Source organism: Platichthys flesus, chromosome 6 (genome assembly GCF_949316205.1).
Source record: "Platichthys flesus chromosome 6, fPlaFle2.1, whole genome shotgun sequence".
In the NCBI taxonomy this organism is placed as follows: Eukaryota; Metazoa; Chordata; class Actinopteri; order Pleuronectiformes; family Pleuronectidae; genus Platichthys; species Platichthys flesus.
This window is the reverse complement of record NC_084950.1, coordinates 979,468-1,005,000: the sequence shown is the minus strand read 5'-3', so window position 1 is coordinate 1,005,000 and position 25,533 is coordinate 979,468. Positions and strand designations below refer to the sequence as shown.

Genomic DNA, 25,533 nt, shown 5'->3' with positions numbered 1-25,533 from the left:
GCCAATATGAGTCTTTCACAGACAAATCAGATTTATCATTTACGTTGTTTCCAGACATGATCATTTCTATTTTATGTAAAGTATATATATATATATCTTGGTTTCAGTTCTCTGTCGTAACATCTCTGGAATCATCACCTTTTTTTAAATATCAGCTGATCATAAATACTTCCCTCACTCACATCAGTCTTACAGGTTCAGTGTTTTCGTGTCATCGTGCTGATGAACAAACAGATGAAGGAAACCGGAGCTGGAGGAAACGCTTCATCATCCCAGAGGTGGAACCGTGTTTTCAAATGAAACCCAGAGAACTGCTCAGCTCACCTGACGTCAGCTGTGTGTATTAGTGAGCGCTGAATAAAACATGGAGGAGTGGGACGGCTTTATGAGACGTTTGCCATATCAGGACGTCAGAGCCCCAACAGCTCCGACCTTCAGAATGAGAAACCACAATTATTTCACATTTGTGTTTCATTCCACTCACAGAATGTCAATACTCAGCATTTAAAGAAGTGGCCCGGCTGGCAGCCCTGTTACCCAGAGCTGCTCGTATAATACTTCACTAAATACTTCTATCCACTGCAGAAGGTTCTCTCCTTCTCTGACCTGAAACCTCTCGAGTGCAGCGTCCACAGAGTGCCAGCAGGGAGAGCTGATTCTGCCAAAGCCAGAAGGAGCAGAGATCAGCTCCTCTTCAGGTAGAAGCTTCCCTCTCTGACCTGTGAGGTGACCACATGCTCCTGAGGGTCGGCTCAGTGGAACTCAGGAGGTCGAGCAGAGAGCAGCTCTTCTTCAGGTAGAAGCTTCTCTTTCTGACCTGTGAGGTGACCACATGCTCCTCAGGGTCGGCTCAGTGGAACTCAGGAGGTCGAGCAGAGAGCAGCTCTTCTTCAGGTAGAAGCTTCCCTCTCTGACCTGTGAGGTGACCACATGCTCCTCAGGGTCGGCTCAGTGGAACTCAGGAGGTCGAGCTGAGCTCAGTGATCCTGCTGCTTGTTCAGAAGAGAGAGAGCGGATCAGACACTGGTGGAACAGCAAACTGTCCTTGTGAGACACAGTTATTCACCGGGTTGGTCCACAGAGTCTTTCTCATCGTCCTGCCCACATCCTCTAATGTCATTTGGTTTTTGACACAGATATGGACTTCAAATAAAACTGAAGCAGGCGGAGTTAAATAGTCTTTAAACTACATTAACGCAGAGATAGAGAAGAAATGACCTTCAGAGTGAAACCTTTTACTTTGAGACTTTGAGGCTGTGTCCTGCTGCTCTGCATGTGAATCAAAGCTGCCGACCACGTCACATTTGTCTCCGTCGTCTAAAAGCAGACGCTGTTATCCTGAAACCCAGATAAACATTAGCATCTCATTTACATAAACATGGCTTTGCAGGTTTTAAAACACATTTTAAAACCTGAAAAATGTTGGAGGAATCGACTGATTCAGCACCTTTCCTTCCTGATGAACTGTACCGACAGCATTAGGTCTCTACTCAGTCTCATCTCCACTTGTCATAACTGTGTGTGCACGAGGGGAAATAAAGGAAGTCATCCCAGTGGTAAGTAAAGAGGGGAACAAGAGTAAACAGGAGAAATTAAATTAGAACAACGCAGCGTCTCCTGAGAGAAAACTCTCCAACCAGAGAGAACACATCCACCATGAAACACACAACTTAACATCAAACCATGCTCGCTCCATTAGCACACAAGGTGTTGTTGTTGTTACCTAAATACTGAAAGTAAATGTGTTGTTTTCATCTCCGTCGAGCAGCATTATCATAACTGTCGGACTGGAGGAGCTTCCTGCTCCGTCTGAGTGGACGGAGGAAAGAGAGATGGAACAAGGATCGTCTGTTGGTGTTGTGTATTTTTCATACTGTCAACAGATCTCATAAAGACTATCAAGTCATTCTAACAAGAACAGTGTGTGTGTGTGTGTGTGTGTGTGTGTGTGTGTGTGTGTGTGTGTGTGTGTGTGTGTGTAAGCCTGACCGATCTGTCGTTCTCCAGTCTATCAAAACCCATCAGTGAGCGACAGAGCAGAACCGTGACACATGAACTTGGTCACTTCACTTTGTTCTGAGTCATTTCACATTCCACCTCCTGCAGCCAGAACAACAGAACAACATGGATGAATCTGCAGCTGTTAGCGAATCCACCACGACCAGTGAACACTTGAGCTGTTCTCAGATTTGAAGACGGCAGCAGGAGATGGTCCGGGTCGGACTCGTTCACAAACCTGTTCACGCAGACTTCTATAAACAAGCTAATGTATTCATGAAGTGTCCGAGCTCGTCCTCATCAGCAGCCGCCACCGACAGCTTCATTTAGTGTGGTACACTCAGCTGTGGCTTTTGCACCCAAGGTCGCAAATTAATCAAAACATCACTATGTACAGTGGACATGGGCAGAGCCCCCCCGATAGCCCTGTCATCTGCACCAACTATGTTGAATCAGCGACACATGAATTATTCAAAAAGCAGCCGTGGAGCTGCACAAGAACTCCGGCGAGTTTGCTCGACAGATATTTTGGTAAATCTAAAGTGGCCTTGAGCTCGAGTGCATCAGCCGAGGAAGCTGTCTGTTGTTTCTGTGCGGGTGATTTGATGAGTGTGCTCAGGTGCATTATGAACAACAGACAGAGCGGTTCAGGGGGCGGAGCCGCCACGTTAATTACAACACCGGGGAGGAAACGTTTTGCCTCTTGAATCAACAAACTTCTGAGCATCGTCTCAGAGCTCCAGCTTTTCCAGGACACTCATTTGTGCTTTGACTGAAACAGAAATGAAAAACAATGTGCTCGTCTGCCAGGGTTCTCTCACTGCATCATTTCTAGATTCAGAACTGTCAACTAATATGTATAAGGTCAAGCTAATCATAACTTATAATTCAGATGGTGCAAGGAAAGCAATCAGATCAAATGAGGCTGAAAAGCCTTCATAAGTCTCAATATTTCTAAATGTCACTATAGCTTCATATCTCCACCGCACCATGTTACATCGGCCTTTTCTCTCTCCTGTGTCCGCAGATGGAAAATGACACCAGTGTCAGCGACGGAGGATAATGGTGATGGAAGACCGAGTGATTCGTCCCCAGCCGGAGACACAACATTCCTCCACCGCCCCTCTGCAGCGCCCCCCCGCTCCCTGAAGGATACATCCACCTTGACAGATCACAGCCTGCATGACAACCTGGCACAGACCGAACTGAAAGGTTGCCTCTCTCTTCCAAGAGCTGGAAGACAACAGGGCCGAGGCTTCAGGGACCAGGCGTCAGCACAAATCCACTCTGTCCTGCTGCAGAGACAAACGAGCCTTGATCTGTAAACTGTGCTAACCGCTGACTCCATCAGGGCCAATTACTGGCTGAAGGGAACACTGGGCCAAGATGAGGGAGACGGCAGTTGTAGCCTGTTTTCTGGCTGAACTGTCTTTGGCTGCTTTTGTTCTGGGCTCTGAGGGGGGGGCCGCTCTCTGCCCTGCGCTGTGTCGATGTGAGACACGGCCCTGGTTCTCACCCAGCTCCGTTTACACAGAGGCTGCCACCGTGGACTGTAATGACCTGGGTCTCTCAGCCCTGCCGGAGACACTCCCCCCGGACACGCAGGTTCTGCTGCTACAGACAAACAACATAGTTAATGTTCAGAAAACTTTGGACTACTTGGCCAACATCACAGAGATCGACTTGTCTCAGAATAACCTCTCCTCAGTGAGCGATGTTTGTCTGGGCTCGCTCCCCCAGCTGCTGTCACTCCACGTGGAGGAGAACTGGATTCAGGAGCTTTCTGACAGCTGCCTCGTTTCTCTGCCAAACCTCCAGGAGTTCTACATCAACCACAACCTCCTCTCCTCCATCAGCCCCGGAGCCTTCACGGGGCTGCGCAGGCTGCTGAGGCTCCATCTCAACTCCAATCGACTGACGAGGATCAACAGCCAGTGGTTCCAGCAACTTCCCAGCCTGGAGATATTGATGCTGGGAGAAAACCCCATTCTTGAGCTGTCAGATATGAACTTCAAACCTCTGGCAAACCTCAGAAGCCTCGTGCTTGCCAGGATGAATTTGACTGAAATCCCTGACAATTCTTTAGTTGGTCTAGACAACTTGGAAAGCATCTCGTTCTTCGACAACCTGCTGAGTCGAGTTCCCCGAGCGGCGCTGACGAGAGTCCAAAACCTCAAGTTCCTGGATTTGAATAAAAACCCCATTGAGAGGATCAAGAAAGGCGACTTCATGGACATGATGCATCTCAAGGAGCTCGGCATCAACAGCATGCCTGAGCTCATATCCATCGACAGCTTTGCCCTGAACAACCTGCCCGAGCTGACCAAAATTGAGGCTACCAACAATCCCAGGTTATCCTACATCCACCCGAAAGCTTTCCACAAGCTCCCCAGGCTGGAGACTCTGATGCTCAACAGCAACTCTCTGAGCGCGCTGCACTGCGGCACCGTGGAGTCGCTGCCCAACCTGCGAGAGGTCAGTCTGCACAGCAACCCCATCCGCTGCGACTGCATCATCCGCTGGCTCAACATGAACAGGACGGCTGTTCGCTTCATGGAACCAGACTCCCTGATCTGCGTGGAGCCTCCGGAGTACCAAGGCCAGCACGTCAGACAGGTGCACTTCAGGGAGATGACAGAGATCTGCCTTCCTCTGATCTCCCCTGGGAGCCTCCCCGGTCGGGTCCAGGTGGCCAAAGGGAGCTCGGTGTCGCTTCACTGCCGGGCGCTTGGAGAACCAGAACCTGAGATCTACTGGGTGACGCCGGCAGGGGACCAGGTCTTGCATGGGAGTGTCTACGATAAGTACTACATGCATCCCGAGGGAACTCTGGACATCTACGATGCCTCCGAGCAGGAAGCCGGCTCATACACCTGCGTGGCCCATAATCTGGTCGGGGCAGACCTGAAGTCTGTGTCGGTTGTGGTGGACGGATATATTGCTCTGCCTTCAACGCAACCATTACACATATTAATAACATCTGTCCAAACTCATACTGTGATGGTTTCCTGGGAAAGCACAGGTGCTCTGGTATCACAACTAAACTGGTCCATTATATCCGAGGACAGCAGCCTCTTGATGCCATTCAGCGCCCGGCTGCCAGCTGGAGTCAGGGACTTCCACATCAAGCAGCTGAAGTCATCCACCCACTACCAGGTCTGCGTGGAGGTCACTGCTGCACAGCCTGGAAACAGCAGGGACTGTGTGAATGTGACCACCAAGGAGGCGGCCGTCCTGAGGGGGACCACTGAGAACTGGGACCGTCTGGTGATGGCTTCCTGTGCCGTGCTTTTCGTCGTGGTTGCCGTGGCTTGCTCTGTCATGTACACATCTCTGTACAGCCAAGTGGTTTACAGGAAACTGATAGAAGACCCTTCTGAAACGCTGCTGATCCCCAGCACCTCCTCCTCCTCCTCTTCATCCTCCTTCCTGGAGCTGGGTCTGCATGGGGTGAAGGTGAGGGCAACTGTAATAGACTTACCGGACGACTCCATGTGAGAAGCGTCCTCGTCTGTAAAAGCTCTTTGGGATAATGTGAAGACAGAGAGGGACGGACACTGGACAAAGTGATTTACGTCTTTCGCACCGGAACTCGAACAGATTCGCCTTCACATAACCGGCTCAAGGCAGAGACTCTTTCTTATTGCAAACTTGTGTCATTATAAGAAGCTTCTTCAGGCAGATGTCTGGACTATAATCTACACGGCTGTGGGTCGCTCATTCAGTGTTGAGACGGCTTGATGTGTGCAGAACCTTTTCTTTGCTGTGTTACATTAACTGCTGTCAAGTGAAGACAGTTTATAATGGCAGAAAAAAACCTTGTTAGTGTAGTGTACATTAAAACTGACTATAATGTAAACAGTTTTATGAACAAATACATTTTTCATTAAACCTGTTGGTGTCTTTTAACTACAATCTGTTCACGTTAAATCTGGACACCTGACGTGTCTCTTGAAACATTTCTCTGGTCACAAAGACACAGTGTGGTCTATGAAATGATTATGATTGTGTCTCATGAATCCTGTTGTGTGTCTGTCTGAGTCCCACAGCAGCAGGAGAGTGAGACCGGCTGTGCACAAACACAATTACAGGAGCCGCCCTTGAAGGCAGACGCTCTAACACTGTTAGTGAAATGCAACGCAATCTCAAACAGCACGACCAGCGTGTGAGGCAGTCTGTGTGTGTGTCCGCATGTGTGTAACTACCTTAATAGGTGTGTGTGTGTGCAAAGTGTGAGGTCATTGGCAAACCCATTGACTTTGAATTGCATTATATTCTCTTTCATTAAAAAATCCAATATGGATTCCCTACAAAAACCTCAGCGGGGTGATGAATCTGCGTCAGGAGCAAACTGATGGGAGCATTTATCAGCCGGACTCAGTCGTAGATCAAGTGAGTTTCAGCATCTCGGGCGGGGGGGGGGAGGGGGGGGTAGAGCGCGGCCATTCGTCACCGCCACCGGAGCTAAAATATGACCCATTAGAAGCAGGTAGTGAACAGGTCAGCAGAACGCCAGCCCCTTCCCCGTGTGACCAGGAACAGCTCAGCAACTACTGGGCTCATTTGTTAAGGGTCGCGAGGGGGGGGGGGGGCAGACCATGAAACCAGGACAAAGTAGTTTCCCTTCAGAGGACGATAGGGACGGACGCCTCAAAGTGCTGATGTTACTGATGACCTGGGCTCTGCTGTACTAGATACTGAGGCCCGGGTTCATTAGAGAGGTGAAGAGCATTCTGGGTATTTAGGGGAGCAGCTGCAGGAGGATGTTATAAAACTCTGTTCATCCCTGTTGAGAGGAGCGAATAATATGTCAACGTGTAATCCTCAGAAAAACAAATAAAAGCAGGATTATTATTTACTGTCAATAAAAAAAAAAAAATGGCAAACACACAATAAAGAGCAGACAACACCTCCTCTGTGGTGACGGAGCACACACGATGTGTTGGGTCAGATCCAGAGGGAACAGATAGAACACAAATAGTTTTCCACACAACTTCCACAGCAGCTGACATTAAATCCACAATCCTCGGTGAAAGACCAGGACTCAGATCTGCCTCTTCAGGACTCCACACAAACCAAAACAGCAAACACCAGCGCCCCCTCAAGGTCGCAAAGTTCACCTTACACTGCACAACACTGATACAACCGTGTGATTGGCAGCTAGTACCGTCCAATGGGAGCAGGTGGCAGGTGTAAGTGGGCGTGCAGTGTCGTGGAGATCCCCCCCGCTCCTCAAGATGTTGTCACTTCTGGTTTCAAAAAAACAAGATGGCGCTGATAGTTGGACAGTAGTTATTTCTGCCGTCACATTTTATAATTAATGTTAAAAAAGTAATCTGAACCTTCCAGGTTCAGATTACTTTTTTTATTTTTTGTGATAAATCTGTCGAAGCTGTGACTGATGCAACAAACTGCCAAATTAAAAACTCATTCATTTTGCAGATACATATTTTCATGCAGGAAGCTGGTTCGGTGCCCGCTGCTCATCGTCATTCATCACAGAGCGACAGGCAGCGAACCAGACGCCGCTCTACCGAACAGAGGAAATTAATAAAGGTTGTTTGTGTCCCTGCGTCCCCCAGCGACAGCCAATCAGAGGTGGGCGTTGCTTGGCTGCTTGTTAATACGTGTGAGTCCTGAATGATGATGAAGAGTCTGAGATATGAAGAACACGCCACGTTTCCCCGGTGGGAACTTACTCAGCGATCTTGTGATATTACCGACTTTGTCTCACAGCTGCAGTTTATGTTCATCAATAATCAATAATCTATAATCAATGTATTTTTTTAAAGCCTAAAGTTTAAAACTCTCTCTTTGTTTTCCTTCCTTCATTTCTTTGTTCCTAATTCCTTTACACCTTTCATTCCCTTTAACACCTCTTGCCTTTCAGTCCTCTTTCCTGTTTCCTTCCTCCTTTCATTCCCCCCATTCTATTTTCCTCCCCACTTTCTTTATTCCTTTCCTTTTCTTCCTGTTCTTTTCATCTTTTGTTATCTCACTGATCCAAAACATGAAAATCACCATAAAAGGTTTTCATGAAACGTTGAAACTGTTCATTTTGTGACTCACTGTCTTTTTTAATTTGTGGTTTACGTGTCAGATGTTAATTTTTTCCAAAGCTAAATGATTTAACCCTGCTCATTAATATTTCACAAGGAGCAGGAAGTCGTTTCATGGAGACTGAACTCTTCATATGAGAACATCATGTCTGGCTGAGTGAAGATGCACGATTTGAATCTTTGGAAACACTTGTCCCTGCAGAGAGTTGAACTGAGCATCATGAACGTTTCCTGTGGGGAGGACTCACATACGCAGACACTACGTTCTACGATCAGTTGCCTGGAGGTTGTGAATTAAAGATGGGACCGAACGGGCTCTTTGCAGCAGCAGGGCCCTGAGGTGTCGGACGAGCCTCCCTCCTCCTCCTCCTCCTCCTCCTCCTCCTCCTCCTCCTCCTCCTCCTCCTCCTCCTCCTCCTCCTCCTCCTCCGGCAGCGAGAGGAGAAAACACTGCTGTGTGTTCGAGGAGTAAAGCAAGAGGTGGAGTTCAGAGGAAGATCAGAAACTCATCAAAGCAACGAGGCTCTACGGAGACGTGTTGGATTCACAATAAAACACAAAGGAACACAGCAGCTGAGCTTCGTGGGCTCCGTCTGCGTGTTGGTTCCCAGCAGAATCATATCTGTCGTCTTTATATTTGATTACATTTCTGAGTCTTTACCTGCCCCCCCCGTTTCATTTCCTGCTAATACTCCACGAGCAGCCTAACGACCCGGCTGAAGTAAACTAATACCTCTCATTACAACGCCTCCACTTCTAAAACCTCTCATTTCCCGGCTCCCTGTCCGTGGGTAGAATGCGAGAGCGAAAGTATTTTCCTCATGAATTATTGCACCATTAGAAGCGTTTGTGCCAGGGCGGCGCTCGGCTGCTTGAGGTAAGTAAAAGTGGAAAAGGCCTCACATTTATCTAACATCCCTCTTGCAGAACCTCCCGGGCTTTAAGTAATTATTCTCCTGCTCACTGGCCCATTAAGCTAAAACAACATGGCTGACTTTGGGTGATCTTGGAGCTTTTTACGATTGTTTCATGATGGAGGCTAGCGTGCACCTGACCTCCGCTGATGAACTGAAGCAGACAGCAGTCACTTACAGGACAAGGTCATTCCCAGTAGAGAAGCAGGAACCATCAGGCTGATTAATGGCTTGGTTCTGTGGTGGCTCTTAGTCTGGTCCAGGAATCACTGAGCAGCTGCTTTCAGGGCTGCTGATCAGTGTTAAGGTTACTTTGTAAAACTATTATTTCTAGCTTCCAAACACAATTTGACACAGAGAGGTCTCTGATGTGTTTGGTTCAGGACGTAGCCGTCTCTGATTGGTCAGGCTGCTGTCACATGGCGTGGTCTCGCTGCGGGGGGGGGGGGGGGGGTAGGGGGCTTTATGATTAAACATTCTATGATGAATAATTTACACTTTCCTAATCACCCAGTAAGCTGCTTCATTTACACACTGGCCTCCTCCGAGCGCACTGATGAGAGCTGGGAGCCGAGGTGAGGGAGGGAGATTAGAGCAGAGAGGGCTGTAGTGAGCTCGGCCAAATGTCATCGTCATGCTCTGCAGGCATCTGACGAACAACTGGAGCCCTTACTGGGACAAATGACTTGGAAGCTTCAGCTTCACCTGAACGTTGACCTGAGTCAGAGCTCCTCCTCAGAGAGGGAAGCCTCTGCTGTGGAAACAAGCATCTTAACATCCAGGTTCTCCTCCTGCTGCTCCGTCTGCACACTGATGGTCCTCGATCCCATGATGACAACTGGGTTCAGGTGAGAGCTTCAGCCTCAACTACACCTGAGTGCAGCTGCTTGGTGGGAGCTTCACACAGGGAAGCTTTTCAAACCTTTTCAAACCATTCAAACGATGAGGATCCTGTCAGGCGACTTTAAAGTGTCTGTTAAATAAAGACGAGGGACACATTTCAGATTTAGTACCTCACACAGAAACATGACCAGTGTGGCTGCTGCACCAAAGTCTGGACCTCAAGTCCCGTTTTATGGGATTGAACCCAGATTATTCTGAGCACAGGACCTGATATCGATCCTAGCTCCCCTGCATGTGAAGGGAAACAGAAAAACCTGAATGTGCTCCTCAGTCACTGTGTTCGATTTGTCACCTTACGTAACCACAGGCCTGTGTGATCAATGAGTCTGGACTTCAGTGAGTTCTGCCTGCTGGTTAAATGCTCCAGGGATCGATGACATAATGTCTTGCCTGAGCTCATCAGCTCAGAGGTGAACTGTTGGAGGCTGCACAGTTCTGCAGACAGATCTCATCCTCCACAGAGAGACTCAACCGCTGCCAGATCCATCAATCACCTCTTAAAGCCCCGAACCTGATGAGAACACGCTGTGCAGACATCGAGCTGGGATGTAACAGTTTCCTCATGTGTCCTCACAGCAGGTCAGGCCACGCTCCGGATGTCAATAACTGTTTGAAGCTGTGCTGCGAGCTTTTAGGAAAAGCTCATTTAAAGCTGAAGTCCAGAGGAAGGTGATTTATCTTCGTGCTGAGCCACTGGAGAGAAGCTGAAGCTGCACAGTCCAGAAAACTGTGAACTGCTCAGAGCTTCTTCTGCTGAAGAACAAGAAGGACGACGCTCAAACACACTCCAGCTCATCTGCCTCACCTTGTTCTCCAGAGGTTCTCCTGCCAGCGGCCGGAGGGAAACTCTGCATATTGTCAGAATGATGTTGTGTTACTGACTTTTTGTAATTTACCAACAACTAAGTACCAAGTTACTTTCAGTTGGATTCCAGAGCCGAGGACGTCACAAACCTTTAATTATGAATGTTTCAAATCCCGTTTGAATGAGGATAATATTGAGATTGAAATGATTCTGTTGGATCATCCAGCCGTGTGAGACAATGCTACAGCTTGTTATACTTTAATCAATGAATGATGAAGTTCCACATGTTGAAGGTTAAAGAGAAGGACGTGAAGGTTCAGAGCTGAGCAGGTGAAAGTGTCTGATGTTCTCTCTCCACCTCAGTGGACAGACTGCTTTCAGAGTGACCCCCCCCCCCCCCCGGCTGCTGCCAGCATCCCTGTCAGAATCAGACTTGCTGATTGTCACATGACTTCACACTGGACGAGCTTCAGCAAACCCAGCGCGATGGAATCACACATGTTTAAAACATGTTGTCTGAGAGTCCAGATTCCAGCAGGAGAGAAACAGAAGCACCGGTGGTGTGTGAGCTTTCCTTCATTACAATTTAAGTTTTATTAAATGTAACTGAACAGTTCGTGATTTAAAGTGATTTAAGTTCCTCAGAGCAGCTGCATCCAACGCAGTTTCACAAAAGCTGCTTCAGACATGAACTGAAGTCCTGACGTGTCCCTGACGTGTTCCTGACGTGTCCCTGACGTGTTCCTGACGTGTCCCTGACGTGTCCGTGACGTGTTCCTGACGTGTTCCTGATGTGTTCCTGACGTGTTCCTGACATTACCCTGATAAGTCCCTGACGTGTTCCTGACATGTTCCTGACGTGTTCCTGACATTACCCTGATATGTCCCTGACGTGTTCCAGACATGTCCCTGACGTGTTCCTGACATTACCCTGACGTGTTGCTGACGTGTTCCTTACGTGTTCCTGACGTGTTCCTGACGTGTTCCTGACATGTTCCTGACATGTTCCTGACATGTTCTTCACGTGTTCCTGACATTACCCTGATATGTCCCTGACGTGTCCCTGATGTGTCCCTGACTTGTTCCTGATTTAGAATCTGTTTTCCTAACTTTCCGTTTTGAATTGAAAAGATGGGCGTCCTCTGAGGAGACACAGAGAGACGAGGGGTCAAAGGGCAGCTCGTCCCTCGCAGGACAATGAAAACAAGGCAGAGATGAATCGCTGCTGGCCGGAGGACACCAGCCGTCCCCTCCCCCCCGTCACCACGGCACCACCAACAGATCCCTCATCCTCATGCACACTGGTCCAACCTCAGAGATCCAGAGGAGGTAAGCTTGACGTGTTCGTGAGAGAAGACCACCGAGCCCTGGTTGAAGCCCCGGGGCCAGACGTGCTCATGAGACATTTATCTGCACGGCTTCACCTCGTGCTCCAGGAATCATCCAGTAAATCATGGACCTTATTAAAAAAGAGTGTGCTGTTCGGTTCCCAGTGTCCATGAAGCAGTGAGGTCATTTAAATACAAACTTTGCTTTTCTGTCAGAAAGTTCAGGTGCTAAAGGGCCTGAGGCTGGATACGTGTCAGACCTGTTTGTGTATTCAACCGTCCACAGCTGAAGGTGGAACGAGCTGCTGTGACAGTTCAATGTTGACAATGTTCTAGAAAATTCAAATTCAGACTCAAATCCAGAATATGCTGCAGCACAGTAATTAATAGGACGTGATTATATTTCCATCGTCCCTGAACGTGACAGATGAAGACGTCTCTTCAAGCGAAGACGTTAAAGCTTCACATCATGAAACCCATAAATATAATTTACTGATTAACATCGGGATCCTCAGCATCAGCTGGTCCGAGGTCAGTCGACTGTTCGAGGGAATTAAGAGACCAGCGACCAATTACTGCCTGAGAGTGATTGACAGGCGGCTCAGACAGGAAGTCGATGTTATTAATAACATCACAGTGAGAATACTCTGTGGGGGTGTGACCGACCTCCTGGTCAACAGGCTGCTCTCATGATGGAGTGCACATACATGTCCATGTGTGGGTGGAGGGCGGAGACATGTGTCCATTTCATCTCCGCCGTTATCTCCAAGGTCTATCGACTGCTCTTAAGGTCGAGCAGCATCCGGTAACTGTAAGTGTTAACTCTGCTGATCAATGGTTCTGGGGGCCGGGGGGCGGGGGCTGGGGGCTGGGGGCCGGGGGTCGGGGGCCGGGGGTCGGGAGCCGGCCTCCCTGCTGGAGGTTACTGAAGTTACAACACATCCCCGGCCTCCTGTCTGCGAGTCGAATGTTCACACTGGATAGGAAACGCCGTTGAGATTCTCTTTACGTTTCTTTTCTTCCACTGACCTGAGACCTGGATGTCCTGGAACAAACCGATTCCTCCTCCTGCTAATTCAGGAACCTAAATCAGGTGTAAGTCTAGAATCTACTCACACATCAAGTCTTCAAGAGACAGCAGCTAAAACCAAGTGTTTGACACAAAGGCTGAGAAGAGGAGCTGAGGAAATGGAAAGTCTCAAGATGATTAGAATGTGAAAATGTAAACAAAGCTTCAGACCTGAAGTCTAATGATCTTCCTCACATCCATGTCTCTGCTCTGTCAGAATCAGGTGATTTCCTTCTCACAGAGGAGCTGATCGTCTCTCTAAAGCTCTGACTCCTCCTCAGACCATCTGTCCCGGTCAGATGTCGCCTCCAACTGCTGCTCTGAAGTTCCCATCAGACGACGCTCACTCACTTTAAGGAGAAATCTCCATCAAACCAGTTAAACTGTTGGATCCGACTACTGAGGATCTACTTTCTCGTTCTGGCCCCGTGCAGCGGTTAGATTCCCGGTCAAGGAAGCCTCCTCTAACGAGCTGCAGATCACAGACTGGAGACCATCACAGGTTCCAGCTGTTAGAAGCGTGTTTCCCTTCATGTCACGAGTCAGAGGCGCTTTTCAGCCGACAGAGGTGACAGCTTATTTATTCAGAGGGGCTCCTTACAGGCTGGCCTCTGCAGCGCCACACGCCAGAGCTGTGAATTCATAAATGGAAAGAGGCTTTAGCTGTCAACCCCCGGTGCCCAGAGGGAGTCGGGCAGTTAGCCCGCTGCTCAGACCGTCCACTCTGTAGAGCTGAGCGTGTCGGCGGTAGAGAAGGAGTCGGTTCTCTATGAATCAGAGGAAGCCTCCTGGGAGCTTCATTAGGAAAACTGCAGCCTGGTTTAAGACTTTGTTTAAATCAAAAAGATGTGAAATCATAGGAACGAGACAAACAGAGCAAAGTGAACATGAAGCCAGACGGATGTTTGTCGTCTGGAAATAAAAACAGGGTCACGGCTCCAACGCAACGATCATCAGCTCCACTTATGTTTCATTTATGATGAATATAACCACTGCCTGGGTGGAGTTGACGGAGTGAAGATCAGTGTTTGTATCTGACGTGGACGAGTTCACACAATAACCATTTCCATGTTTTTGTAATTAAGTCATGAGACACGGGAGTAGAACCGCTGCTCCTTCATCTCCAAGAGGAGCAATGAGGGGGTTCGGAGCATCTCTACTCAGGACTCCTCCTGGACGCCTTCCATCAGAGGTTGAACTCACTGGAGGGACCACATGTCCCATCAGACCTGGGATCAGCCAAGAGGAGCTCGGAAGAGAGACGCTCCCTCCACGACCCGAATGAGTGCAGGACCCCCCCCCCCACACACACACACACACACTCACTCAAACTCTGTCTGAAAACAGATTTGAGATTGACTTTGTATTGAAAAGCTAGAGGTAGTTTAAAGAACCTCTGAACACAGTTTGCACATGAATAAAGAGGAGTAAAGAATCAAAGAGATCTCTGTCCTGTGATGAAGAACGAACATCGAGAGATCTCTGAGGGATTCCTCTTCTCTTTATTGTTTCCAGGATTTCACAGAAGCTCGTCGGAGGGAATCCTTCAGCGCGTCTGATGGCGTGTGATCTCCTGATCAAAGAATCTGACCTCACGAGGGATAGAAGCTCGTCAGGATTTGTCACTACAGAGCCCACGAGTCCGGTCTGAACATCACAGAGCGACCTCCTCTGGAGATTCTGGACTCTGAGGAACGCTCACAGAACTTGTTTTCCATTTTAATGATAATCGTTTCAAAATGCAGGATCCTGTGTATCCCTGGCAGAAGCTGAGCAGCAGGTGGGGGTGACTCGGTGGGAGAACAGCCAGCTGGGTGGATCTGAGTCTGGGATTCAAAAACAAACAACTGCTACCATGTACTTTAAAAACGAGAGAGTGAGAGAAACTAACATTAAATCCACAATGTGCAACTTTTGATCCCTAAAGTAAAAACCTGGAATCTTGCCCGATGCTGCGTTCACACCAAAGTGACACAAACCATGAGAGTGTGAATCTGGGTGAGTTCCAGCCACTGGTCGGCCGGAGCTAAGCCTTCTCTGATTGGTCAGAAGAGAAGGCTGCTCATTAGATCTGGATCCTCTTCACATTAAGATCCTTTCAGACAAATTTCATCTAGAAGAATGTTGTTATCAATGAGAATACTGTTTAAAAAAAATAAACACCTGTGACATAAACACACACACACACACACACACACACACAAACACACACACAGTCGTGGGCAGCACAATAGAAGCAGCATTGGCCATCGCCGTTGCCATGGCGACTGCTTTGCAACGAGAGAGCTTAACAACACACATGCACACACACACAGAGACACACACAGAGACACACACAGAGACACACACACACACACGCACGCACGCAGCTGAGGGAACCATGAGTTTCTTCTTTACTTCTGAATTGTTGTATTGTTTTCAGATGCTCCTGTGCCCCCCCTGCTGGCAGGTGGACGCCCTGCGCGCTGCAGAGACATCAGATTGAAACAATAATGTACATTTAACTGAAAACCAACATTAAAGAAATAATGAGACACTTTATCTTTAATAAAGGTTCCATCAGAAGAATAATCTTTTGAGAGATGGAAATCAATCTTTTACTGGAACTGCTCACGTCTCTGGTCCCGAGGACACAAGGAGACACTGGTTCCTCTCAGAAGGTGAGAAGGTCCAGACGCTCTGGATTCAGCTTCAGAGCAACAGCCCGACTGTAACTCTGCTAAGAGCAACACGTCAACATCCTCTGGACTCAGCGGGGGGGACGGAGCTGTGGTCCACGCTGAGCACCTCCCTGCTCAGTGATGGAAGAGGAGCTGAACCTGCACCTTCTCCTCCTGCATCCAGAGGAGCTGCAGGTTCACGGAGAGGGAGCTGAGCCCTGGAGACACCACGCAGCTACTGTAACGCTGCGGTGGAGTTCTGTCCAATTAAATCTGACTAATTGCCTCCTTAGACACGGAGCATCAAGAACACTAATAAGAGCCACTGTGACAGGAACATTTCAGCCATGATTTATATCCAACAATTACAATATCTGCGATGTGGGCGGAGAGGAAGTAAACAGCCCTGCACAACCGGGCAGGATGCTGAGCCATCCTCATGACACCAGAAGATGAATGGGGGGGCATTATTACAGCAATAGAAAACCTAAAACCACAATAAATATGATGATGAATAACAGCCCTTAAACGAGCCAGGAGTGTTAATGAGTGTTATTACAGCAGAACCCCCCCCCCCCCCCCCCGCTAACCCTGGGTCTGCAACCAAGACACAACCCCCCCCCCCCCCCCCCCCCCCGATCAGATCTGCACATCGTGTTTCTTTCATCCCGACTTCTGAGGACAACGCCACAATCATTATCACATATGTGACAGGAAGTCCTCTGGGGAAGAGTTTCACGTCAACACCAAAGTCACATCTGACGTTTCATGCAAAAGGCCGACCAACACTTTCACCCCCCCGACTGTTTGATCCATCATCCTGTGAAACGCATCGCTCTTAAACCCCAGAACCAGATGAGATTGGGTTGAGCAGGGAGGAGGGTTCTGGGTCCATCCAGTCCTGAGAGGTCTTCAGGAACAAGGTCTTTTCAGGGAGAAGCTGTTCCACTCATCACTTCGCACACAAGCAAACAGAAAGATATATATGAGTGTTCTTCTTTCAAGATGAGACGAGCAGTTTGTAGAACGTGGTAATGAGACGATGGACAGTGAGTTCTGTGAGTCCATCAGGAAGTTTCATCACTGCTTCGGACCTCAGACCAGCTCAGACCAGTTCTTCAGGTTCTTTCCGTCTGCGCTTGATTTCATTCTTATTTTTTTATCGTGGTTGAAGAGAAGTTTCAGCAAAACCAGCCTTGTGGATTCTTTCTTTCCAGAAAATATAACTTGACCTCTGCAGTAAAACGTACAGACACCTACAGTAGGTGGAGGTTTCTGTACCTGGCCAGTAAACCCAGAGATGAAGAAAATGCTAACGATAGCACAAGCTAACCCACACGGACAGGAACTCCTCAACAGACCGGACGTCTTATTTCTGTTTGTCTTACGAGTTAAACTTCAGAAAAGCAGTGATCAATTATTCTTTCTTAATATCACTACATTACAATTCTAAGCCGTTGAGTGATCACATGACCACAGGTGACCTTTGCCTTCTTTCTGATAATGGCCTGTTGGTGGTTTCCAGTGTATTCCATGTGATCTCAGCTTCCTCTCCAGTCGCCTCCTGCGTTAATATCCCAACATGGCTAATGGTTTGTTTCATCAGCACACCAGCTCTGATTCATGTCTGCTAACGAGCACGAGATCCTGGCAATAAATCCAGGGATAATTATGTAATGGGACATGATTAGCGAGTAATGCACCGCCGCTGCCCTCCTTCCACAGCCGGGACATCACCAGGAAGATTAAAACATTTACAAATACTAAATGAAAAGCTTCTCTCCGGCGTTACAGTACGATTTAAAGTGATCGGCTGGAGGGGCGACTGAGGAGAGAGACTCAGGTTTAACATCAGCAGACATAAAATGAAATAATATAATATCTTCTTTGGACTTTCTGTCAAACAACAAACAGTTTGAAGGCTCGTCAGCCAGTAAACAGAAGAAGAGAATAACCAGAAGTCAAAGTGAGCTGTGGCTGCACATGAGAGGAGGAGACAGTTTTCACAAGTTAATACAGAAACACTGAATCACTTCAATCTGGTATTTATCAGCTCTGATATCGGTTCTGAAGTTTATGTTCTAATTGGTTTTATTATTAATTTATTTTCCTCAGTGGCCTCATCAGCGAGACATGCTGCTCTGCCCTTTGAGCAGATGAAACAGGGAGCACGGGGGGGGATTTGAACTCAGGTCATGTGAAGGAAGAGGATCTCTTTGAAGAGTAATTAAATTCCCTGACATTTACAGACAGACAGGTGTCAGGGAAACAGTTTCAGGCTGGGAACTTTATTCGTTTGGCTGCTTTCCATGTGCCGCCCTGATAACCACCGGGCTCCAGGGAGGAATCTGCTCTGAAGCCTCGGTTCATCCTCTCCCCTGCACACGCAGACGAGGACTGGGAATAGAGAAGCTGCCCAGTATCAAATGTGGAACTGGCCGAACGCAGGAATACTCCTCCATCCACTCATTAGCCTGCCAATTACATGAGAGGGTTTCTAGTTTCAGGTACCGCTGGCGTTTAAATCTGAAGTTACATCGATGGAAAGGGAGGAAATAAAAGGAGCTGGTTATTTCCTGGTGTCCCGGCCGCTGAGCCCAGCTGATCAAACTCACTCCGGCTGCTAACACGTCCGAGCAACTGAACCAGTGAACGTGTCTCAACGCTGCAGCTTTGAAACCGACAGTCTGCTCACAACAACCTCTGCAGCTGAACTGAGATCAGCACCAGCTCAGTTCACTGAGAACGTCCCTGTACATCACATCAGCTGGAAGTACAGTGAACTGAGGAGGAGCATCAGTTTACTGAGAGGCTTCATCAGGGGTCGGGTTCAGAACCCACGACACACGGGAATGTCTGTGTCCGATATGGTGAAATCAAAATAAACCTATTAACACAATGATTTTGTGTGTAACGTTTTACAGGTCGGTCCCAGTTTATCTGAGGATGTAGAAGAACAAGAGTAACGTTTAACATACCAACGTATAAACTCTGCTCTTCCTTGAGACCTCAACAACACACAAGGGGGAAGCTGATGAGATGAACAGTCCCAGAGACACAGAGACAGACACACAAACACACACACACACACACACATACACAGTCCCCCGCTCTTTCCAGCACTCATCTCCCCGGTGAACAGGACGATATATCTGTAGTTTTATGTTGTGGCCTTGTGTTCCCTCTGTGTGGGTGGTGTGTGTCTGGTCTGTGTGTGTGTGTGTGTGTGTGTGTGTGTGTGTGTTTGTGTGTGGCTATAGGGGCTTTGAATTAAAGCCTCTAGCTGCTCTGTGTGTCCTCTACGTGGCTCCATCCTTCATCAGTGGTGCAAAGCCCGGACACCGAGGATTGTAGATATTTGGGGAGATAAATCACTCGTCCCCCCCCCCCCCCCCCCCCCCGTCTGTGGGCGCTCATGGTGGCCTGTTACCTTGACAACCGCTCTGTTACAACATGAACCTCGTGCTAATAACACTTTTATGTCACATGCACTTTGATCTCACGTGCACGTGCATCTTTAAAAAACAAATGTGTTCTTTGTGTCATGTTGATATTATGGTTTGAAAACCTTTCACATCTCCGTGTTCTTTTCATCCACGTATTCCTTTGTTCTTTCTTTTCCACAGCCAGATGTTCACACAGATATAATCATCATTCACTCCAGGGTCAAATAACTGCAATAGACAAAGAATTGTGTCCGGACTCGAAACGCAGCAGCAGGTGGTCGGGTCCCATCCAGGCGAGGGGCGGAGCCTGTAGAGCAGCAGGAGGCGGGACATGATGTATAAACTCTGCTGTGGAAAGATCAGTGTTGTTGTTTACAGCTCGTCCACACCGGCGTCGGCCCTCATCACCAGAAGATCTGGAATCTCCTCGTGTTTCCAAGTTGACATCTTCATCTTCTACGTGTCCGGCTCCTCTTCTTCATCCTGAGATGTTTGTGTTCTTCCAGTTTCATGTCACGTGTTAGAAACCTCATCAACTCGTCACTCTGACATTTCATGATATATGATGTGACAAATATAGATTGAGAAAGATACTAAGTGAAATAGAATGAAACAGATTCTGAAGTGAGTCTTCAGCAGAAACCAATGAGCCACAGACGGATGAGGGAAGTGACAGGTTGTTGGTTCTGGTCTCTTCTCGTGTTGTGCAGCAGGTTGTGTTGCTTTCTGTGGGCTCAACAAGCAGCAGGGGTTCTAATATCATCTGCTTGAGCTCCACTCAGCTCAGGTTCCTTTATCCACACCACCTCCTCCTCTTCTCTGTGGGTTATTAACAGAAACCTAAAACATCTTTCTCTTTGAGCCGCTCCCGTCTCCTGGTCTTTGTCTTGTTTGATTAAAACTGGGACACGACACAGCAACAAAAAAGTGGAGCTGCAATTTATAACGTGACATCTCTTCCTGACTGAGCTTGTTTCTAGTGGAGCACTCAACATAATCAACTCTCTGTGTGAGGGCGGCGGCCGTCTGAGAGATGGATGAGGTCACGTGAGGAAACATCTCCTCCTGCCTTCTCCTCAGTTTCCTCTCAGACAGGTTCCTCACCTCCACTTCCATATCCTGTCATCTGCTCGGGGATTCTCCTCCTCCGATAAGAAAGGTCACGCTACTGTGAGTCCTGACCAGGAAATGTAGATAAGACAATGTCAGCGCCACCGAGGACTCAACCCCCCCCGTCACCCATTGGTTCCTGTGCTGCTTGAGTTTGACACTTTGTCCCCCACCATCTTGGTCTGTTGAAGCTAGAGGTTGGAGGAGCAGGGGGGTGGAGCCTGAAGCCTTGTTTATCCTGAGGACACCACGGCCTTGGAGAGGACGGACGAGGAGGACGGAGGCGTCAGTTCTCCACTCTTCAGAAAACCATCTTTTCAACATATTGATCTCTCAGGTTCATCCAGACCTCACATGTCTCCTCTTCACCAGATGAAGTGGGAATCTCTTCAGAGAAGTCACCTGCTTGAACCTGCTTGTCCAGACTTCACCTCAAAGCCTCAACACTCCAGCACCAGTACACCAGACTGTACTGAGAGCCCGAGGACAGCACACAGCTAAACCCCCGACCTGAGCCCATTGGCCGGTGGCTTCAAACGACAGATTGAGATCAGACTTCTCTCTGCAGCCAGTGGTGTCGCCCCCTGTTGATCAGTCAAGACGATACAGGTTCCAGGCATCAGTCAGAAGAAGTGATGATTTTCTCTCCTGGTGTGTGGACGTGACTCAGAGCCAAGACGCCCACACGGATCATTAGCATGTTGTATTTATGGAACGCTACACTTACATAATCGGCTCATGCCTCAGGTCAAACACAAGCTTCCTGTGAATAATGTCAACAGAACATCAGCCTTTAAATAACAGGTGATTTACAGCTCATTTGTATGGAGGCAAACTCAAGTGTTTTCATATTTATACTCCAAAAGGGCCAAAAGAGTTGACCTGTCACGAATGAGTCAGAAGAAGAATCAGCTGATCATCTCGTGTTTTCAGATCAAAGCTCAGTGATGATTTAATAAAACAGCCTTTGAACTTGTTTTAGAACCTTGATGTTAACATCTTTGTGATTTCAGTCTCATTAACACTGAGTGTCGCAGTGGAGACTGTTCCTCCTGATGTGCTTCACTGTTCACGAGGCTTCAGGGAAACACTCCTTCTTCCATCCCAGAGTTTACTACTTCAATAACATCACCAGGAAACTGGATCATGTGACACAAATAGTTCAACTACAACACACGTCCCTGCAGCCGTCACTCGGACGCACTCGTGTTCATGAAGAAGAACCATATCTGTCTCGTTATCTTTCTCAACCCGAAGATCCACATCTGGCTCTGATCTGAAGATTCCATCGTCTCAATGTGAAACATGAACCGACAGAATGGAGCGACACACGGCTGCTGGAGGGAGGAGTCCTGTCCCATGGACCCGAGTGAGACATGAGACATGAGACGAGGACAGAGACAGATGAGAGACAACAACCAGACAGAAGAGCTGAGCTGATTCTAATTTGTTCTGCAGAGTAATGTATGAATATTCCCACAGGGATCAATTTCAGTTCGATGTTAATCAATAGTGATTCATCTTCATTTGTTTGTTAACTACATTTTGTTTTAATAATGTGAATCTGCTGAATCAGTCAAATCAATGTGGTTCTGCTGTGTTTGGCTCTTGGAGGTGATTTCTAGCATTAAGGTTCCTCAGTGTTTCTTCTCTGCTCTGAGCCGTGTGGACGTGATGATGGATCTGAAGCTCCAGGACGAAAACAACATAAGAAAAGAGAAAATCACTTCACCTCTAAACTCTGAGCGTTTCTCTCTCGGCCTGTAACTACTGCTGCCACTGGACAGTCTATGTGTCACTCGTGTAATTAAATCTTCAGATAGTTTCCTGCGGATCAATGGAAAGCACCGGAATAAAGCACAGAGCAGGAGCTGAGCGGCGTCTGTGTGACCGATGGCGTAGAGCAGCTGGTGACCGGTGGCGTCGCTCCAGAGCGTCTGACATCACAGCGACTCGGTGGCGTGACCTCGGTCTTCTCCATTCAGCAGCGGTTGAGCTCCTGTCATTAAGTCGCCAACTACGGCTGTTTCATCGGCAAAGCAGCCCCCCCCCCCCCCTCACCCCCAGCCGGCTGTCAATCCAGATCCAGCTCGCCGGAGGTAATGACGGCAATCAGCCACTAAAAGGAGCCTCTGTCACAACCTGCAGCCGAGGACTCTGGGTAAAGTTGCTACTCAACTGGAGCTCCGAGAACTTTTCCACCGTCCCACATTTATCCACAGACGGAGAATTGGCCAAAAACTATTTTCATCACCTCTAAACAGCCGCTATGTAAAAGCAGCAGAGGAGCGTGTTGTTGCCTCGCGGCTCCTGACTCTGCTTCCTGTGCGGGGGGGCAGGTCGTTATGTGGCTGCTGGTGAGGTGTCAGGAGGCGGCGGTGAGCCTTCCTGCGTCTGGTCGCAGCTCTGGCGGTGACAGGCCCCCGGCTCCCCGCTCGCCGGTGACTCCGTGGTGGCCTCATTAACGGGAGTGTTGCGTGGGGGGGGGGGTACCAGCGTCACCTCTGTCAGGGTGTGTGGTGTCGAGCTGAGAACCAACTCGGTGCGTCCGCCTCCTTTCCGTCCAAGTCATCAGGAAGCACTGGAGGCGCAGAGCGGCGAGCGGACGCCATGGAGAGCAGCTCGTGATGAGCTCTGTGTGCAGGCTGTGATGAACGGGGGTTGGATCGTTATTCACAGAGCGGCGGCTGAGTGGCCTTCTGCTGCTGCTCCAGAGCTCCACGTTCACCTGGGCCTCATGTTTAAGCATGAAGGAGCTCCCAGGCGACTGATTTATGGCGTTCTTATTCCTGCTGCGATTTGGGGGGGGGGGAGCTGAATGCCTGACTTTATGCTTTTTGACTTCTTCCAATAGAATTCTACTCTATTATTTAGCTGCTTGCCCCCCCCCCGCTCGCTGCCCCACCGAACAGGCCTCTGGATTTGGAACCTTCTGTTCCTGTTGCTGGTCTTTTATTATTTATTTTTGGGCAACTTATCAGCAGCCGCAGCGTTTTACTGTAAGCGTCACAAACTGTGGAAGCTCTGCTCAGGCTCTGGTTCCCTTCAGTTTCAGATCAGGACAGATTCTGCTCAGTCGTCCACTGGGAGATGATCCTCACGTCTGTTTGGAACCACTGGTGTTGAGAGTCTCTTGTGTCTGTGGGAATGGGAACTCCTCTGCTGCACTGGAAACTCACACCCACGCCTACAGGTGAGCAGGGACGCTAACTTGACCCCCCACCCCATTCCGACGAGAGAGCAGAATGAGAGCCGCTCTCTCGTCCAAAGTTCTTGTTGGAAGATTATCTTAAATGGGCTTTCATCATCATTCCTCACATCTGCTGCTCCGCCACATTTCTTCATCCTGTTGGCGACATGCTAGTTCCACAGAGAGACGTGAGGCGTGTTGACAGCAGCTCCGCGTAGAGAGGCTTTTATCAAGAGGAGAGGAGGAGGAGAGGAGGAGAAGACGAGGAGGAGAGGAGGAGGAGAGGAGGAGGAGACGAGGAGGAGACGAGGAGGAGACGAGAAGGAGACGAGGAGGAGAGGAGGAGGAGACGAGAAGGAGACGAGGAGGAGAGGAGGAGGAGAGGAGGAGGAGAGGAGGAGGAGACGAGGAGGAGACGAGGAGGAGACGAGAAGGAGACGAGGAGGAGAGGAGGAGGAGAGGAGGAGGAGAGGAGGAGGAGACGAGAAGGAGACGAGGAGGAGAGGAGGAGGAGAAGACGAGGAGACGAGGAGAAGACGAGAAGGAGACGAGGAGGAGAGGAGGAGGAGACGAGGAGGAGAGGAGGAGAAGACGAGGAGAAGACGAGGAGGAGAGGAGGAGGAGACGAGGAGGAGACGAGGAGGAGAGGAGGAGGAGACGAGGAGGAGACGAGGAGGAGACGAGGAGGAGACGAGGAGGAGACGAGGAGGAGACGAGGAGGAGAGGAGGAGAAGACGAGGAGAAGACGAGGAGGAGACGAGGAGGAGACGAGGAGGAGACGAGGAGGAGACGAGGAGGAGACGAGGAGGAGACGAGGAGGAGACGAGGAGGAGACGAGGAGGAGACGAGGAGGAGAGGAGGAGGAGACGAGGAGGAGACGAGGAGGAGAGGAGGAGGAGACGAGGAGGAGACGAGGAGGAGACGAGGAGGAGACGAGGAGGAGACGAGGAGGAGACGAGGAGGAGAGGAGGAGGAGACGAGGAGGAGACGAGGAGGAGAGGAGGAGGAGACGAGGAGGAGAGGAGGAGGAGACGAGGAGGAGAGGAGGAGGAGACGAGGAGGAGAGGAGGAGGAGACGAGGAGAAGACGAGGAGGAGACGAGGAGGAGACGAGGAGATGAGGAGAAGACGAGGAGGAGACGAGGAGGAGAGGAGGAGGAGACGAGGAGGAGACGAGGAGGAGAGGAGGAGGAGACGAGGAGGAGAGGAGGAGGAGACGAGGAGGAGACGAGGAGAAGACGAGGAGGAGACGAGGAGATGAGGAGAAGACGAGGAGGAGACGAGGAGGAGAGGAGGAGGAGACGAGGAGGAGAGGAGGAGAAAAACTCGTCTCCCGTTTTTTTAGTAAACAAGAAAACATCCCACAGCTAATGAAGGGGGGGGGGGGCGTTTGATGACATCTGGGAGGATGAGGAGACAACTGACGGGTTTCTGAGAGGGTGGGCAGTTGTTCATTAGATTAGAGAGTGTGTGTGTGTGTGTGTGTGTGTGTGTGTGTGTGTGTGTGTGTGTGTGTGTGTGTGTGTGTGTGTGTGTGCGTCTCAGGAGAGCGGGAGACGCACTGCGCGGTTGCGGCGCGGTGCAGCAGTGGGTGACTCAGTCGTACCACAGCAGCACGGTTCAGTGTTGGAACCTGGAGGTTCTGTGTGGCTGAGGCGTCTTGTTCTACATAGAGGACTCAGATCGTTAAGAAGAGGACATCCTGTTTCCGTCACAGTTTGATATTTGTTCCGTCGTCCGTAACTCGTCAGAATTCAGCTGAACTCAAACACTGTGAATATGAGCACAGAGGGTCATGGAGAGAAGATCCAGATCCAGGACTGAAGCCACAGGGTCATGGAGAAGCTAACAGACATCCTGAGTCCACACCACTGCTTTAAACTACAGGACGTCCTCCACATTGACCAGACATGGTCCAGACATGCACTGGTTAGACCGGTCCTGCCTTCAGAGCTGCACTGAAGTCCTCACATGTTCCTCACATGTTCCTCACATGTTCCTCACATGTTCCTCACATGTTCCTGACAGATTCTGTCTGTGAGAACAAATGTC

The 25,533-nt window shown here is 49.2% G+C and overlaps 2 protein-coding genes across 2 annotated transcripts in view; one reads left to right on the top strand and one right to left on the bottom strand.

Annotated features, from left to right (window-relative positions):
* LOC133954669 (leucine-rich repeat neuronal protein 3-like) overlaps positions 1-6,366 on the top strand; it is a 12,889-nt gene extending 6,523 nt beyond the window's left edge. Inside the window, exon 2 of the mRNA XM_062389101.1 lies at positions 3,026-6,366. Within this exon, the coding sequence (XP_062245085.1) occupies positions 3,385-5,496 (2,112 nt within the window). The 5' untranslated portion in view covers positions 3,026-3,384 and the 3' untranslated portion in view covers positions 5,497-6,366. The remainder of the gene's footprint in view (positions 1-3,025) is intronic.
* Positions 1-25,533, bottom strand: part of immp2l (inner mitochondrial membrane peptidase subunit 2) — a 57,932-nt gene that overhangs the window by 13,620 nt on the left and 18,779 nt on the right. The gene's annotated exons all lie outside the window — the stretch shown is intronic.